The 15,340-nt window shown below is 41.0% G+C and overlaps 2 protein-coding genes across 2 annotated transcripts in view; both read left to right on the forward strand.

Annotated features, from left to right (window-relative positions):
- Positions 1-1,844, forward strand: part of herc2 (HECT and RLD domain containing E3 ubiquitin protein ligase 2) — an 82,409-nt gene extending 80,565 nt beyond the window's left edge. Inside the window, exon 90 of the mRNA XM_083888551.1 lies at positions 201-1,844. Coding sequence (XP_083744677.1) covers positions 201-473 — 273 coding nt within the window. The 3' untranslated portion in view covers positions 474-1,844. The remainder of the gene's footprint in view (positions 1-200) is intronic.
- Positions 1,845-11,367: 9,523 nt separating this feature from the next.
- Positions 11,368-15,340, forward strand: part of oca2 (oculocutaneous albinism II) — a gene marked incomplete at both ends in the record, with an annotated part of 19,340 nt that continues 15,367 nt past the window's right edge. Inside the window, 6 exons of the mRNA XM_083888354.1 lie at positions 11,368-11,642; positions 12,348-12,443; positions 14,517-14,702; positions 14,862-14,919; positions 15,061-15,133; positions 15,279-15,340. The exon at positions 15,279-15,340 is cut by the window's right edge and continues 90 nt beyond it. Of these exons, the coding sequence (XP_083744480.1) occupies positions 11,368-11,642; positions 12,348-12,443; positions 14,517-14,702; positions 14,862-14,919; positions 15,061-15,133; positions 15,279-15,340 (750 nt within the window). The remainder of the gene's footprint in view (positions 11,643-12,347; positions 12,444-14,516; positions 14,703-14,861; positions 14,920-15,060; positions 15,134-15,278) is intronic.

Below are 15,340 nucleotides of genomic sequence, written 5' to 3' on the forward strand. Positions count from 1 at the left end.
CCTGTTATTGTTGCGATCACGTGCGATCACGTGCAATTACCTGCGATTGGTGTGTGATTGTCGCGATCACGTGAGATTGTTGCGGTCACGTGAGATTGTCGCGGTCACGTGAGATTGTCGCGATCACGTGCGTTTGTCGCGATCGCCTTCGATTGACACGATTGTCGTAACATCATCGTCTTCTTCATCCTCTTCCTCAGGTTCTGGATAAGTACAACCCTCCCGACCACTTCCTGCCGGAGTCGTACACCTGCTTCTTCCTGCTCAAACTGCCCAGGTACTCGTGTAAACAGGTTCTGGAGGAGAAGCTGAAATACGCGATCCACTTCTGTAAATCCATCGACACGGACGACTACGCTCGCATCGCGCTGTCGGGGGAACCGGCCGCCGACGACAGCAGCGAGGACTCGGACAACGAGGACGCCGACTCCTTCGCCTCCGACTCCACCCAGGACTACCTGACGGGTCACTGAGCGTGAATTCTGCTCCGGCCGCGTTCACGCCACGCGCTAAGCTAATGTTCACGCCACGCGCTAAGCTAATGCTGAGTTACTCATTCACTCGCTCTTGAGCCCCGCCCTCCTGTTCTTCACATGAACTCTTGATGAACACATGAATAGCAACATTTCATTTCATTTTGTCGTCAACCATTTCCGATAAAACCTCTTGATGTTTTTCACGTCGTAAACGGTGTTAGCCTTTTCCGATTTTCACAAACTTCGTTGACGGACGTTGTCAGGTGATCACGCGTGATTACATGTGAACTTGTATCATATGTAAAAATGTAGCTTTGAGTAAAACAGGGTAACACTAGCGACCCCGCAACAAAAAAAAACACGCTAATATTTATTGCTATTGCTTACAAACCCGATGCTAACGCTCGTCATGATTTCACGTGTAGCTGCGTCGTTCGCGTCGCTTATTAGAGCTTTTAATTTATGTGTAAAATAATCGCAGAGACGACGTGTACAGAAATGAAAAAAAAGTGCTGACTCGTTGGTTTGAACAGAAGCGTGCTGCCCTCTGGTGGTGACATAAAAAACTCTAGAAATGTTGCGACTTTTTTTCATAACAAATAAAATCATGCTAATTTTGCACCTTTTCATTCTATGATTAAGCGAACTTTCTTTTCTGTTTTGCTAACGCGATTTTCACATATTTGCGCGATTCCCGTCACACGGCGCGACTCAAATGACAGATTAGCTTCTAGCCGCACACTTTTGCTTCAACGTCGTACAATTCCCCCGGCGCTAACACTTTAGCTTCATCGCATAGCTAGCGTGGCGTGCGTGTGGCGTGAACGCAGCGTTGGACGCAAACGTCTGTGCGGGAAAAAAAAGTGCAATGAGCTTCGGACGAAGCTTCGTCATAAGCTAAAGATCGGAAACAAACAAACGTGCGTTTGCTCCGTTCACTGCAGTTTGTTTTCTATCGGCTGTGATCACGCGCGATTGTCGCGATCACGCGCGATTGTCGCGATAGTCGTGTTCCAGTTGTGGATTTCTGCCTCCAGTGGTTAGTTTGTATATAGACGTCGATGTCGTAGAATAATCCGTGTTCACGTAAATAATAACGCCGTCATCGTCACCTTTTTGTTTCCGTGTTTCTTTATTTAAAAAAAACAAACAAACAAACAAACAAACGAAGAATAAAATGCGATTTTTATGCTCAGTGTTTTTTATGTTTTTGTCGCGAAACTCGTTGAAGGATCGTTTTTCGCCACGTTCACACGTTCACTTCAGTGTAAATAACACCGTCTCGTGTCGCGTGTTCACGTGTCGCGTGTTCACGTGTCGCGTGTTCACGCCGCTCATTCCTGCAAATGAGTTTTTTCTGTTAATAAACAAAACAGAGACAGAAACACACACCTCTGTGTTTTTACTGTGTGTGTGTGTGTGTGTGAGAGTGCGTGCGTGGTTTCATAAATGTTGAATTTCGTCTAAATTAAACTGAACAATTTAAAGAAAGAAACACTTAAATCTCACTTCATGGGATTAAGACCTGGGATTAAATCCTTTTCCCACGAGGTCACAGATTAATTCATCTAGATTTTTTTTTTTTTTTTTTTTTTTTTTTTTTAAATATTTGTTTCAAAGTTTGTGTCTAAGGACGACAAAACACTGCATCTATCCCATAATTTCCTCTGAGCTGTTTCTATGGAAACTCACTGATGTAAATGTGGAAAACAGGAAAAAACTAAAGTAGGGAAAAAAAAGTCAAAATAAAGAGACGAATAAATCTACACGTTATTAATATGAAGAGATGATTATAAAGATGATTTTATGGTGAAATGTATCGTGTGTATAAATAAAAACAGCATCAGTCATTATTGAAATCTAAATAATTCAAATCTCAAATTAAACATTTAAACTTCACAGATTATATCAAACACTTATTTCATCTTCAGAATAATCTAATAATAATAAAAAGTTTAATCTGTCACCAGTTGAACAGACACAGGCTTCAGCAGCCACTTTATTATCGATGTACCTAATAAAGTGGTCAATCTGTCAGATTAAATCACTGCTTCACCTTTACTGTAACAACCAGTCACATGGAGCAACACACACACACACACATTCCTCATGGTGTGTGTGTAAATGCTACCACGTGTGTGTTACAGTGTGTGTGTTTCAAAGACACGTGAAGAACAAAAAGGAGTGAATTTGGATTAAAATATTCTACATTCTTTGTGGAATTAATGTCTGTGTGTGTGTGTGTGTGTGTGTGTGTGCGTGCGTGTGTGTGTGTGTGTGCGTGCGTGTGTGTGGAGTCGTGATTGAGTACAGTCACACACTGAAGAATCAACCTGCTCCATCACACACACACACGTGCAGTCTTTGATCTTTACGTCACATGATCAAGTCTTTATCGCACTGTTAAACTGAAGTTTGTAAACCACTCACTCTCACACCAAAGTCACTCACTCTCACACACCAAAGTCACTCACTCTGCCACACCAAAGTCACTCACTCTCCCACACCAAAGTCACTCACTCTCCCACACCAAAGTCACTCACTCTCCCACACCAAAGTCACTCACTCTCCCACACCAAAGTCACTCACTCTCCCACACCAAAGTCACTCACTCTCTCACACCAAAGTCACTCACTCTCCCACACCAAAGTCACTCACTCTCACACACCAAAGTCACTCACTCTCTCACACCAAAGTCACTCACTCTCCCACACCAAAGTCACTCACTCTCTCACACCAAAGTCACTCACTCTCTCACACCAAAGTCACTCACTCTCTCACACCAAAGTCACTCACTCTCTCACACCAAAGTCACTCACTCTCTCACACCAAAGTCACTCACTCTCACACACCAAAGTCACTCACTCTCTCACACCAAAGTCACTCACTCTCTCACACCAAAGTCACTCACTCTCTCACACCAAAGTCACTCACTCTCTCACACCAAAGTCACTCACTCTCCCACACCAAAGTCACTCACTCTCCCACACCAAAGTCACTCACTCTCCCACACCAAAGTCACTCACTCTCCCACACCAAAGTCACTCACTCTCTCACACCAAAGTCACTCACTCTCCCACACCAAAGTCACTCACTCTCACACACCAAAGTCACTCACTCTCTCACACCAAAGTCACTCACTCTCCCACACCAAAGTCACTCACTCTCTCACACCAAAGTCACTCACTCTCTCACACCAAAGTCACTCACTCTCTCACACCAAAGTCACTCACTCTCTCACACCAAAGTCACTCACTCTCACACACCAAAGTCACTCACTCTCTCACACCAAAGTCACTCACTCTCCCACACCAAAGTCACTCACTCTCTCACACCAAAGTCACTCACTCTCCCACACCAAAGTCACTCACTCTCTCACACCAAAGTCACTCACTCTCTCACACCAAAGTCACTCACTCTCTCACATCAAAGTCACACTCTCACACACCAAAGTCCATAGAGAAAACCAGTGATTTTAGCTCACAGGGACACAGGAGCTGCTGGTCCTCTGCTGCCTCGTGTGGTCACTTTGTGTCACTGAGTTAAGTCTAAAGTAAATATTTTAAAAGCCGAATTTGACAAAATAAGTCATTGTAAGTTAGTTAAAATCACTGGTTTGCTCTATGGACTTTGGTGTGGGAGAGTGAGTGACTTTGGTGTGGGAGAGTGAGTGACTTTACAAACTTCCTCTGGAATCAAACCGCCCATCATCATCTTGAGCCCTGGTGAAGTGGGTGTGGCCTCCGTTGATCCTGCTCACGGTCAGTTGGTTTTGTGTTTGTGTGTGTGTGTGTGTGTGTGTGTGTGTGTGCGTGCGTGTGTGTGTGTGTGCGCGTGGTACACGTGTGTGTGTGTGTGTGTGTGTGTGCGTGCGTGCGTGCATGCGTGCGTGCGTGCGTGCGTGCGGTACACGTGTGTGTGTGCTGAGCTGCAGAGGTCACATGACCTCAGTCTACACAGATGAATGAGGTCAACGTCAGAGAAATCAGCTGATTCTCACCAGGTTCACACTTCAACACACACACACACACACACAAATACAGTAGAATCAGAGTTGTACTAAAGTCAGTTTTTATTCATTATTAATAAAATGTCTTTAAATCTTTATTCATAAATAAAAAATCACAGTTTATCACATTGTTTACATTAACAGATGTTTGTATATTTATGAAATATAATCAATAAACATGGATAATATTATATATTAAATATAAACTTAAATATAAATGAGCTGATTTTAAACTTAACGAGAATCAGCAGCAGAGACTGAGGGGGAGCATTCACCCTCTCACCTTCACACATTCACCCTCTCACCTTCACACATTCACCCTCTCACCTTCACACATTCACCCTGTCACATTCACCCTCTCACTTTCACACATTCACCCTCTCACCTTCACACATTCACCCTGTCACCTTCACACATTCACCCTGTCACATTCACCCTCTCACTTTCACACATTCACCCTCTCACCTTCACACATTCACCCTGTCACATTCACCCTCTCACTTTCACACATTCACCTTCACACATTCATCCTGTCACATTCACCCTGTCACTTTCACACATTCACCCTCTCACTTTCACACATTCACCCTGTCACTTTCACACATTCACCCTGTCACTTTCACACATTCACCCTCTCACTTTCTCACATTCACCCTCTCACTTTCACACATTCACCCTGTCACTTTCACACATTCACTCTGTCACATTCACCCTCTCACTTTCACACATTCATCCTCTCACTTTTACACATTCACACTCTCACTAACACACATTCACCCTCTCACCTTCACACATTCACCCTCTCACTTTCACACATTCACCCTCTCACCTTCACACATTCACCCTGTCACTTTCACACATTCACCCTCTCACTTTCTCACATTCACCCTCTCACTTTCACACATTCACCCTGTCACTTTCACACATTCACCCTGTCACTTTCACACATTCACCCTCTCACTTTCTCACATTCACCCTCTCACTTTCACACATTCACCCTGTCACTTTCACACATTCACCCTCTCACCTTCACACATTCACCCTGTCACTTTCACACATTCACCCTCTCACTTTCTCACATTCACCCTGTCACTTTCACACATTCACCCTGTCACTTTCACACATTAACCCTGTCACCTTCACACATTAACCCTGTCACTTTCACACATTCACCCTGTCACTTTCACACATTCACCCTCTCACCTTCACACATTCACCCTCTCACTTTCACACATTCACTCTGTCACATTCACCCTCTCACTTTCACACATTCATCCTCTCACTTTTACACATTCACCCTCTCACTTACACACATTCACCCTCTCACTTACACACATTCACCCTCTCACTTTCACACATTCACCCTCTCACTTTCACACATTCACCCTCTCACCTTCACACATTCACCCTCTCACTTTCACACTTTCACCCTCTCACCTTCACACATTCACCCTCTCACTTTCACACATTCATCCTCTCACTTTCACACATTCACCCTCTCACTTTCACACATTCACCCTGTCACTCTCACACATTCACCCTGTCACTTTCACACATTCACCCTGTCACTTTCACACATTCACCCTCTCACTTTCACACATTCACCCTCTCACCTTCACACATTCACCCTCTCATGTGACTTTGATTCTCAGCAGATGAAAGACAAACCTGACGAGGGTGAATCATTCATTCATGTCAGTGAAGCCTCAGGCTCTCGTTCATCCTGTCATCTCCTTCTTTCCGCTTCATATGACGTGTGCGTGTGTGTGTGTGTGTGTGTGAGTCTGAGACACACACACACACACACATGATGAGAACATGAGACCAGTGTGAGGTCAGAGCCTCTGGACGTCTTCTTACACACAGACAGACAGACACACACACACACACACACACACACACACACACACACACACACACCCCCACACACACACACACACACACACACACACACACACACACACACACACACACACACACACACACACACACACTCACACACACACCAGGTGACACTCACTGTCTTTTTTTTTCTTGTCGTTCTAATTTGAAATAGAATCAAATGATGATGATGATGATGATGACGTCTGCAGACAGGGGGCGCTGCAGTGTGAGAGTAAAGGTTATTAATAGTGTGTGTGTGTGTGACCTCTGACCTCTGACTGACACTGACTTTGACCCTGATCTAAATCCTCAGAGATGATCTGTGACCTCTGCAGGTCTGAGGTGTTCAAGGTCAAAGGTCACAGAGAGAGAGAGAGAGAGAGAGAGAGAGAGAGAGGCCTCCACTCTGTGAGAACGTCAACTTATATCAGTGACACACTGTGTGTGTGTGTGTGTGAGAGAGTGTGCGTGAGAGTGTGTGAGAGAGAGTGTGTGTGTGTGTGAGAGTGTGTGTGTGTGTGAGAGAGAGTGTGTGTGTGTGTATGTGTGTGTGTGAGAGAGAGAGGGTGTGTGTGTTTGTGTGAGAGAGAGAGAGTGTGTGTGAGAGAGAGAGAGAGAGAGAGTGTGTGTGTTCCTAAGTTTGCTATAACACTTATACTCAATTTGTCAAAAAAAAATAATCTAATTTTGGACGACAGTATGATGACGTTTTTGTCAAATTTTGAGTCAATTTCTTTTTTTTCAAAGTTTGGACGAGAGTATAGTGTGACGTCTTTTTCAAAATTCCGGGTCAAATTTTTTTTTCACATTTTGGACGACATAGTATAGTATGAAGTTTTTGTCAAATTTTGGAACAAAGTTTTTTTGTCAAAGAATTTTTTCAAATTTTGGACGACAGTATAATATGATGTTTTCATCAAATTTTGGGTCACATTTTTTTCAAATTTTTGGTCAAATTTCTTTTTCAAATTTTGGGTCAATTTTTTTTTCAAATTTTGGGTCACATTTCTTTTCAATTTTTTTTCACATTTTGGACGACATGACAATTTTGTCAAATTGTGGACCAACATTTTTTTGTCATTTTTTTTTTCCAAATGGGTCAAAATTTATTTTCTAATTTGGGTCAATTTTTTTTTCAAATTTTGGGTCACATTTTTTTTTCTTAAATTTCGGGTCAATTTTTTTTTTCACATTTTGGACGACATAGTATAGTATGACGTTTTTCTCAAATTTTGGACCAAATATTTTTGGCAAAGAATTTTTAAAGTTTTGCACAACATAGTATAATATGTCGTTTTTGTCAAATTTTGGGTAAATTTTTTTCACATTTTGGGTAAAAAAAAAATCTAATTTTGGGTAAAAAAAAAATTCTAATTTTGGGTAATTTTTCTTTTTCTCAAATTATGGGTAAAAAATTGTTTTCAAATTTTTGGTAAAAAAATTTTTTTTAAATTTGGGTCAATTTTTTTCACATTTTGGGTCAAAAAATTTTTTTTCACATTTTAGGTCAAATTTTTTTCACATTTTGGACGACATAGTATATTATGACGTTTTTGTCAAATTTTGGACCAAAAATTACAACAAAGCTTTTTTTGCTCTGGGGCTCCACCTGCAGGCATTTTATGGTACTGCAACCAGTAGTTCTATATAGATGTCATTCATGAAGTAGATATTTGTAATTGTGTTGATTTATAAAGTGGAAAATGCTCGTGTGTGTGTGTGTGTGTGTGTGTGTGTAAAAGTGAAACATTGTTCTTTTGTATAAAGTTTATGTTTGAATTTGAGAAGCAGAAAAATTGATTCTCCACATTTGTTCTGCTTCACTGTCTGTGTGTGTGTGTGTGTGTGTGTGACAGAGTGTGGGAGTCAGTGTTGAGGTCAGCTCAGCTTTAGTCAAAGGTCAAAGGTCAGAGGGAATCACAGTCTAATGATGTAAAGACTGAGATGATTCACTTCATATTAACTCTGGTTTTATTCATGTTTGAAGAAGAGGAGGAGGAGGAGGAGGAAGAGGAGGAGGAGGAGGAGGAAGAGGAGGAGGAGGAGGTGACAGAGTGAGTTTAGTTACGAGGCTGAAATCATGTTTTCACACTCTTTAGTCACATGTGTCGTCACAGTCGTAAAAGTGTTTTGTGTTGAGCTGAACCTGCTCCTCCTCTTCCTCCTCCTCTTCCTCCTCCTCCTCCTCCTCTTCCTCCTCCTCCTCCTCCTCTTCTTCCTCCTCCTCCTCCTCCTCAGTCTCTGTGCTCACCATCATCTCCCTCCTTCTTCCAGGGAAGCACAGGAGAGGAGAAGCTCCTTCATCATCATCATCATCGTCTCAGTGATTCACTCGTTCACAGGGATTTTATCTTCATCATCTTCATCTTCATCATCATCATCAGAAAAACCTGAGTGAGTTTTCTGTGTGTGTGTGTGTGTGTGTGTGTGTGTGTGTGTGTGTGTGTGTGTGTGTGTAATGACAGAGTAAACAGTGAGTGTGTGTGGTGACAGGGTAATTACAGGGAATTGGACGAGGTTGTTAACGCGAGGCAGATCTTAGTGAGTGAGTGAGTGAGTGAGTGAGTGAGTGAGTGAGTGTGAAACACTGATTTCACTCTGATTTCACCGTCTGAACTAAAGTCTCTTAAGAACGTGTTCATGTCTTTATCTTCACTGTTAAACAGACTTTTCCTTGTGTAAACTGAAGTTTGTAAACCACTCACTCTGCCACACCAAAGTCACAATGAGTGATTTTAGTGAATTCGGCTTTTAAAACATTTAATTTAGACTTAACTCAGTGACACAAAGTGACCACACGAGGCAGCAGAGGACCAGCAGCTCCTGTGTCCCTGTGAGCTAAAATCACTGGTTTTCTCTATGGACTTTGGTGTGGGAGAGTGAGCGACTTTGGTGTGGCAGAGTGAGTGACTTTGGTGTGAGAGAGTGAGTGACTTTGGTGTGAGAGAGTAAGGGACTTTGGTGTGGGAGAGTGAGGGACTTTGGTGTGAGAGAGTGAGTGACTTTGGTGTGTGAGAAAGTGAGTGACTTTGGTGTGGGAGAGTGAGTGACTTTGGTGTGGGAGAGTGAGTGACTTTGGTGTGAGAGAGTGAGGGACTTTGGTGTGAGAGAGTGAGTGACTTTGGTGTGGAAGAGTGATTGACTTTGGTGTGTGAGAAAGTTAGTGACTTTGGTGTGGGAGAGTGAGTGACTTTGGTGTGACAGAGTGAGTGACTTTGGTGTGGGAGAGTGAGTGACTGGTGTGGCAGAATGAGTGACTTTGGTGTGAGAGAGTGAGTGACTTTGGTGTGGAAGAGTGAGTGACTGGTGTGGCAGAATGAGTGACTTTGGTGTGAGAGAGTGAGGGACTTTGGTGTGAGAGAGTGAGTGACTTTGGTGTGGAAGAGTGATTGACTTTGGTGTGTGAGAAAGTGAGTGACTTTGGTGTGGAAGAGTGAGTGACTTTGGTGTGGCAGAATGAGTGACTTTGGTGTGAGAGAGTGAGTGACTTTGGTGTGGAAGAGTGAGTGACTTTGGTGTGGCAGAATGAGTGACTTTGGTGTGAGAGAGTGAGTGGTTTACAAACTTCAGTTTCTTGGTTTATTTACTTATTAATAATAATAAATAATATCAGTATGTACAAGAATGTACTTGCTACTTTTTTTTCTTTCTTTTTTTTTACCATATTGTAATTTATTTTTATTCTATTTCTTACTCTATCTTACATTTTACTTCTTTTTACTTATATTAGAGCGTATTTTTACCTTATAGTATTTTATTTTATTAGAGTCTTACTTATATTTAGAGTGTGATTTGTTTACCTTATTGTACTTTATTTTTTACCCTATATTTACTCTTATCTTCACGTTGTCTTTTCTTCTTAATTATTATGCTCTTGCACATTTCTGCATCTCTTGTCGCCTTAATTGAGCTGTTGTTAATGTGTGTTTGCCCCTGGGGAGGAATAAAGTTATTCAATTCAATTCAATGTGTGTGTGTGTGTGTGTGTGTGTGTGTGTGTGTGCGTGTGTGCGTGTGTGTGTGTGTGCGTGTGCGTGTGTGCGTGTGTGCGTGTGTGTGTGTGTGAGTGTGTCACATGAACGTGACTCCTGTTGTTCTTCATGTGAACAACAATAATAACCTCCTGCTGCTTCAGTGTGAAGCTGATTGAAAGGAAACAGAGGTGATGATGCTCAGCTGCTCTGTCCTCTCTCATCTGTCCTCTGTCCTCTGTCCTCTGTCCTCTGCCTGAGGATATGAATGTCAGTGATGTCAAAGACGTTTGTGTCTCTCGGCGTTTTTCTTCTCCTTGACGTCACTGAAACGATGTTTCTGGGAAAAAGAAAGTCTTAATCTGGATTATTAATCCATGTGAAGTGTTGTCTCTGTCCTCGTCTCCTTCATCTGTCCTCGTCTCCTTCATCTGTCCTTGTCTCTTACAGTTGTCCTTCATCTGTCCTCGTCTCTCTTGCAGTTGTCCTTCATCTGTCCTCGTCTCCTTCATCTGTCCTCGTCTCCTTCATCTGTCCTTGTCTCTTACAGTTGTCCTTCATCTGTCCTCGTCTCCTTCATCTGTCCTCGTCTCCTGCAGTTGTCCTTCATCTGTCCTCGTCTCCTTCATCTGTCCTCGTCTCCTGCAGTTGTCCTTCATCTGTCCTCCTCTCCTTCATCTGTCCTCGTCTCTTGCAGTTGTCCTTCATCTGTCCTCGTCTCTTGCAGTTGTCCTTCATCTGTCCTCGTCTCCTTCATCTGTCCTCGTCTCCTGCAGTTGTCCTTCATCTGTCCTCGTCTCCTTCATCTGTCCTCGTCTCCTGCAGTTGTCCTTCATCTGTCCTCGTCTCCTTCATCTGTCCTCGTCTCCTGCAGTTGTCCTTCATCTGTCCTCGTCTCCTTCATCTGTCCTCGTCTCCTGCAGTTGTCCTTCATCTGTCCTCGTCTCTCTTGCAGTTGTCCTTCATCTGTCCTCGTCTCTTGCAGTTGTCCTTCATCTGTCCTCGTCTCTTGCAGTTGTCCTTCATCATGTACCTGGAGAACCAGAGTCAGATGGAGATGTCTCAGACGTCGGCCGTCGGTCACCAGGGAAACTTTGGAGAGCTGCGTCTGCTGCAGGGAATCTCTGAGAGGCTGGAGACACAGAAGCATGTGGGACACTCTGTGGGACACTCTGTGGGACACTCTGTGGGACACTCTGTGGGACACTCTGTGGGACACTCTGTGGGACACTCTGTGGGACACTCTGTGGGACAGTGTGTCCTCCACACCGACACCTTTGTCCCTGTGAGACAGGAGGACGGGTACGTAACCAAGTCTTTGTCTCAGTGTGAGACTGTGTTTGTAGAGCAGTCACTCTGCCACACCAAAGTCCAGAGAGTAGAGGTCTGTCACGTGACGTCTGTCATGTAAAGTCTGTCACGTGACGTGACGTGGACACGTGAGTCTCTGTCTCTCGTGTCGCGGTTCACAGATTAACTCAGATTGTCTTGTGTAAACGTGCAGAATCTCTCTAATCTGTCAGAGAATGTATGTGATCATATGTGCACGCACACACACACACACGCGCGCGCACACACACACACACACACACACACGCACACACACACACAGTCTCTGCTAATCCCAAACCTGTGGTTGTGACGTCATTGGGATTAAAGTGTGGAGTTTTTTTTACAGTCAGTCAGCTGATGTGGTTCTTTACTAAACTGTAGGACAGTATTATTATTATTTATTATAATCATATATAATAATAATATATTATTATTATTCTAATATATATAATCTGTGTGATAATCAGATTTCAGATTAAAACCACAGATATTCTTCTTTCTGCACAGTTTGATAAACATCAGGTCATTTGTTCATCAAACTAAAGTTCTGAACAAAAACCTTTACAGAAAACAAGAGAGAGAGAGAGTGTGTCCAGCTCTCCTGATGGCGCCCCCTGCAGGAGCCTCAGAGTTGTTGTTTAACACATTATTTTTTTTCACTGAATCTTTTCACAGACACAACTTCAGTGTGGTGAATTTTCTCAAAAGGAAAACAAACTCTGCTAATCTGACTGAGAGGTCACCACTGATCAGATTATCTCAGGACGACAGGTGAGTCGTTTACATCATTAACATCATCATTTACATCATCATTTACATCATTATTTACATCATTATTTACATCACTATTTTAATCATTGTTTACATCATTATTTAAATCATCATTTACATCATTTACATCATTATTTACATCACTATTTTAATCATTATTTACATCATTATTTAAATCATCATTTACATCATTATATTTTCATCATTTTTTACATAATCATTTACATCATTATTTACGTCATTATTTACATCACTATTTTAATCATTGTTTACATCATTATTTAAATCATCATTTACATCATTTACATCATTATTTACATCATCATTTACATCACTATTTTAATCATTATTTACATCATTATTTAAATCATCATTTACATCATTATATTTTCATCATTTTTTACATAATCATTTACATCATTATTTACGTCATTATTTACATCATTATTTACATCATTTACATCGTTATTTACACCATTTGCATCATTATTTACATCATTTACATCATTATTTACATCATTTGCATCATTATTTACATCGTTTACATAATTTAATTCATTATTTACGTCATTATTTACATCATCATTTACGTCATTATTTACATCATTACTTACATCATTTACATTGTTATTTACACCATTTGCATCATTATTTACAAAATTTAATTCATTATTTACGTCATTATTTACATCATTATTTACATAATTTAATTCATTATTTACATCATTATTTACATCGTTTACATAATTTCATTCATTATTTACGTCATTATTTAAATCATTTACATCATCATTTACATCATCATTTACGTCATTATTTACATCATTATTTACGTCATTATATTTTCATCATTTTTTACATAATCATTTACATCATTATTTACATCATATACATCATTATTTACATCATTTGCATTAGTATTTACATCGTTTACATCATTTAATTATTTACGTCATTATTTACATCATTATTTACGTCATTATTTACTTCATTTACATCATTATTTACATCATTTGCATCATTATTTACATCGTTTACATCATCATCCTTTCCGTCATTATTTCCGTCATTATTTACATCATCATTTACGTCATTATTTACATCATCATTTTCGTCATCATTAACGTCATTATTTACCGCTGATGGGATTATCTCAGAACTACCGGTGAGTCATATACATCATCATTTACATCATTATTATGTGAAATAAATCATCTTTTCATTAAATTAACTCATTCATAATAAATAAACCTCCTTTGCGTTCATACGCAAAGGAGCATGAAAATATTATTTTCATGTTCAAAAAGTGATAAATTCACTTTTTGTCACCTCCTACGATTAAGCTAGTTAGCGTTAGCGGCGACGGCTAAACGTAGCTTCGCCTGTTAGCATGTTTTAGCTAGAGCAACAATAATCGTATGTTATTGTAAATGAAGATGAGACACAAAAAAACACACATTTGTTAAACCTCACTGATATTTAACTGAATGAGCGACACGTTAGCTAAACACTGAGGTTAGCTTGGTAGTGTCGAACGGCTAAGAGCTAAGAAGCTAGCTGGCTACGTCGCTAACGGGCAGAAAAACAGACGTAAGAGCGAATATGATGTTTTTAAAGTGTTTTTTCTTGATTCCACTGAAATTCTGACGTCATATTAATGAAAGGTTATTAAAAGTTCTTAAAGTTTCTTAGAGGTTCTTAAAGGTTATTTAAGGTTCTTAAAGATTCTTAAAGGTTCTTAAAGATTCTTAAAGGTTCTTAAAGATTCTTAAAGGTTCTTAGATGTTCTTAAAGGTTCTTAGAGGTTATTAAAGTTTCTTAGAGGTTCTTAGAGATTCTTAGAGGTTCTTAAAGGTTCTTACAGGTTCTTAGAAGTTCCTAAAGGTTCTTAGAGGTTCTTAAAGGTTATTAAAAGTTCTTAAAGTTTCTTAGAGGTTCTTAGAGATTCTTAAAGTTTCTTAGAGATTCTTAAAGTTTCTTAAAGGTTCTTAGAGGTTATTAAAGGTTCTTAGAGGTTCTTGAAGGTTCTGTGTGTCCATGTCCTGATGACTGACTTGTCTCCTCGTCCTCCAGTATCACCTACATGACGGTCCATGACGCTGAAGAACCCTGGGACGTCCACAGTTCTCTGGACGTGGACAGACGGTTCCGTCTGGGCAGTGAGGTCACCAGTCTGTCACTGTCCCGCTGCAGCTCCTCGGACAAGAACGTCCCTCTGGAGAACCTCAACCTCAGCTCCAGACTCACCACCAGTCTGAGGTGAGATTACACAGATTATACACTAGAATAATCTGACAATAAGACACACACGCACACACACACACACACACACACACACACACACACACACACGAGAAAGTTATTTCCCAGAAATGATGTTTATTTTCTTTAAGTCAAGTTTAAAGTTTTGTTTTTCAGATCTTGCTTCAAAGTCTCTAAAATCACCTTCATCTTCACTGTGGTCGTTCTGTGCAGTGTAAGTCACACCATCATCATCATCATCATCATCATCATCATAATAACACACAGTTGCTCCATAATCTCTGTTACAAAGTGTCTGATGAGATTATTAACTGTGTTAATGTCTAATCTAATAATGTGTGTTGTGTGTGTGCAGTTGTTCTTCAGCATGTATCCAGACAGAGATAATCCTCACACCATGTTTGCTGTTTCCTCCTCTGACTCTTACTGTATCCTTTTTTAATACTGATGAAGATGAATGACCGTGGACTTTGGTGTGGGAGAGTGAGTGAGTGAGTGAGTGAGTGAGTGAGTGAGTGAGTGAGACGTAGATATTGTGAGGTCAAAGGTCACGAGCCTTGACGATGACCACAGCGATGAACCTGACAGACTTCAGGGACAACGCTCTGCTGAAGCTGCAGGTGGGCGGGCCTTTC

The sequence above is a fragment of the Microchirus variegatus genome, assembly GCF_963457635.1.
Source record: "Microchirus variegatus genome assembly, chromosome: 4".
Taxonomy (NCBI): domain Eukaryota; kingdom Metazoa; phylum Chordata; class Actinopteri; order Pleuronectiformes; family Soleidae; genus Microchirus; species Microchirus variegatus.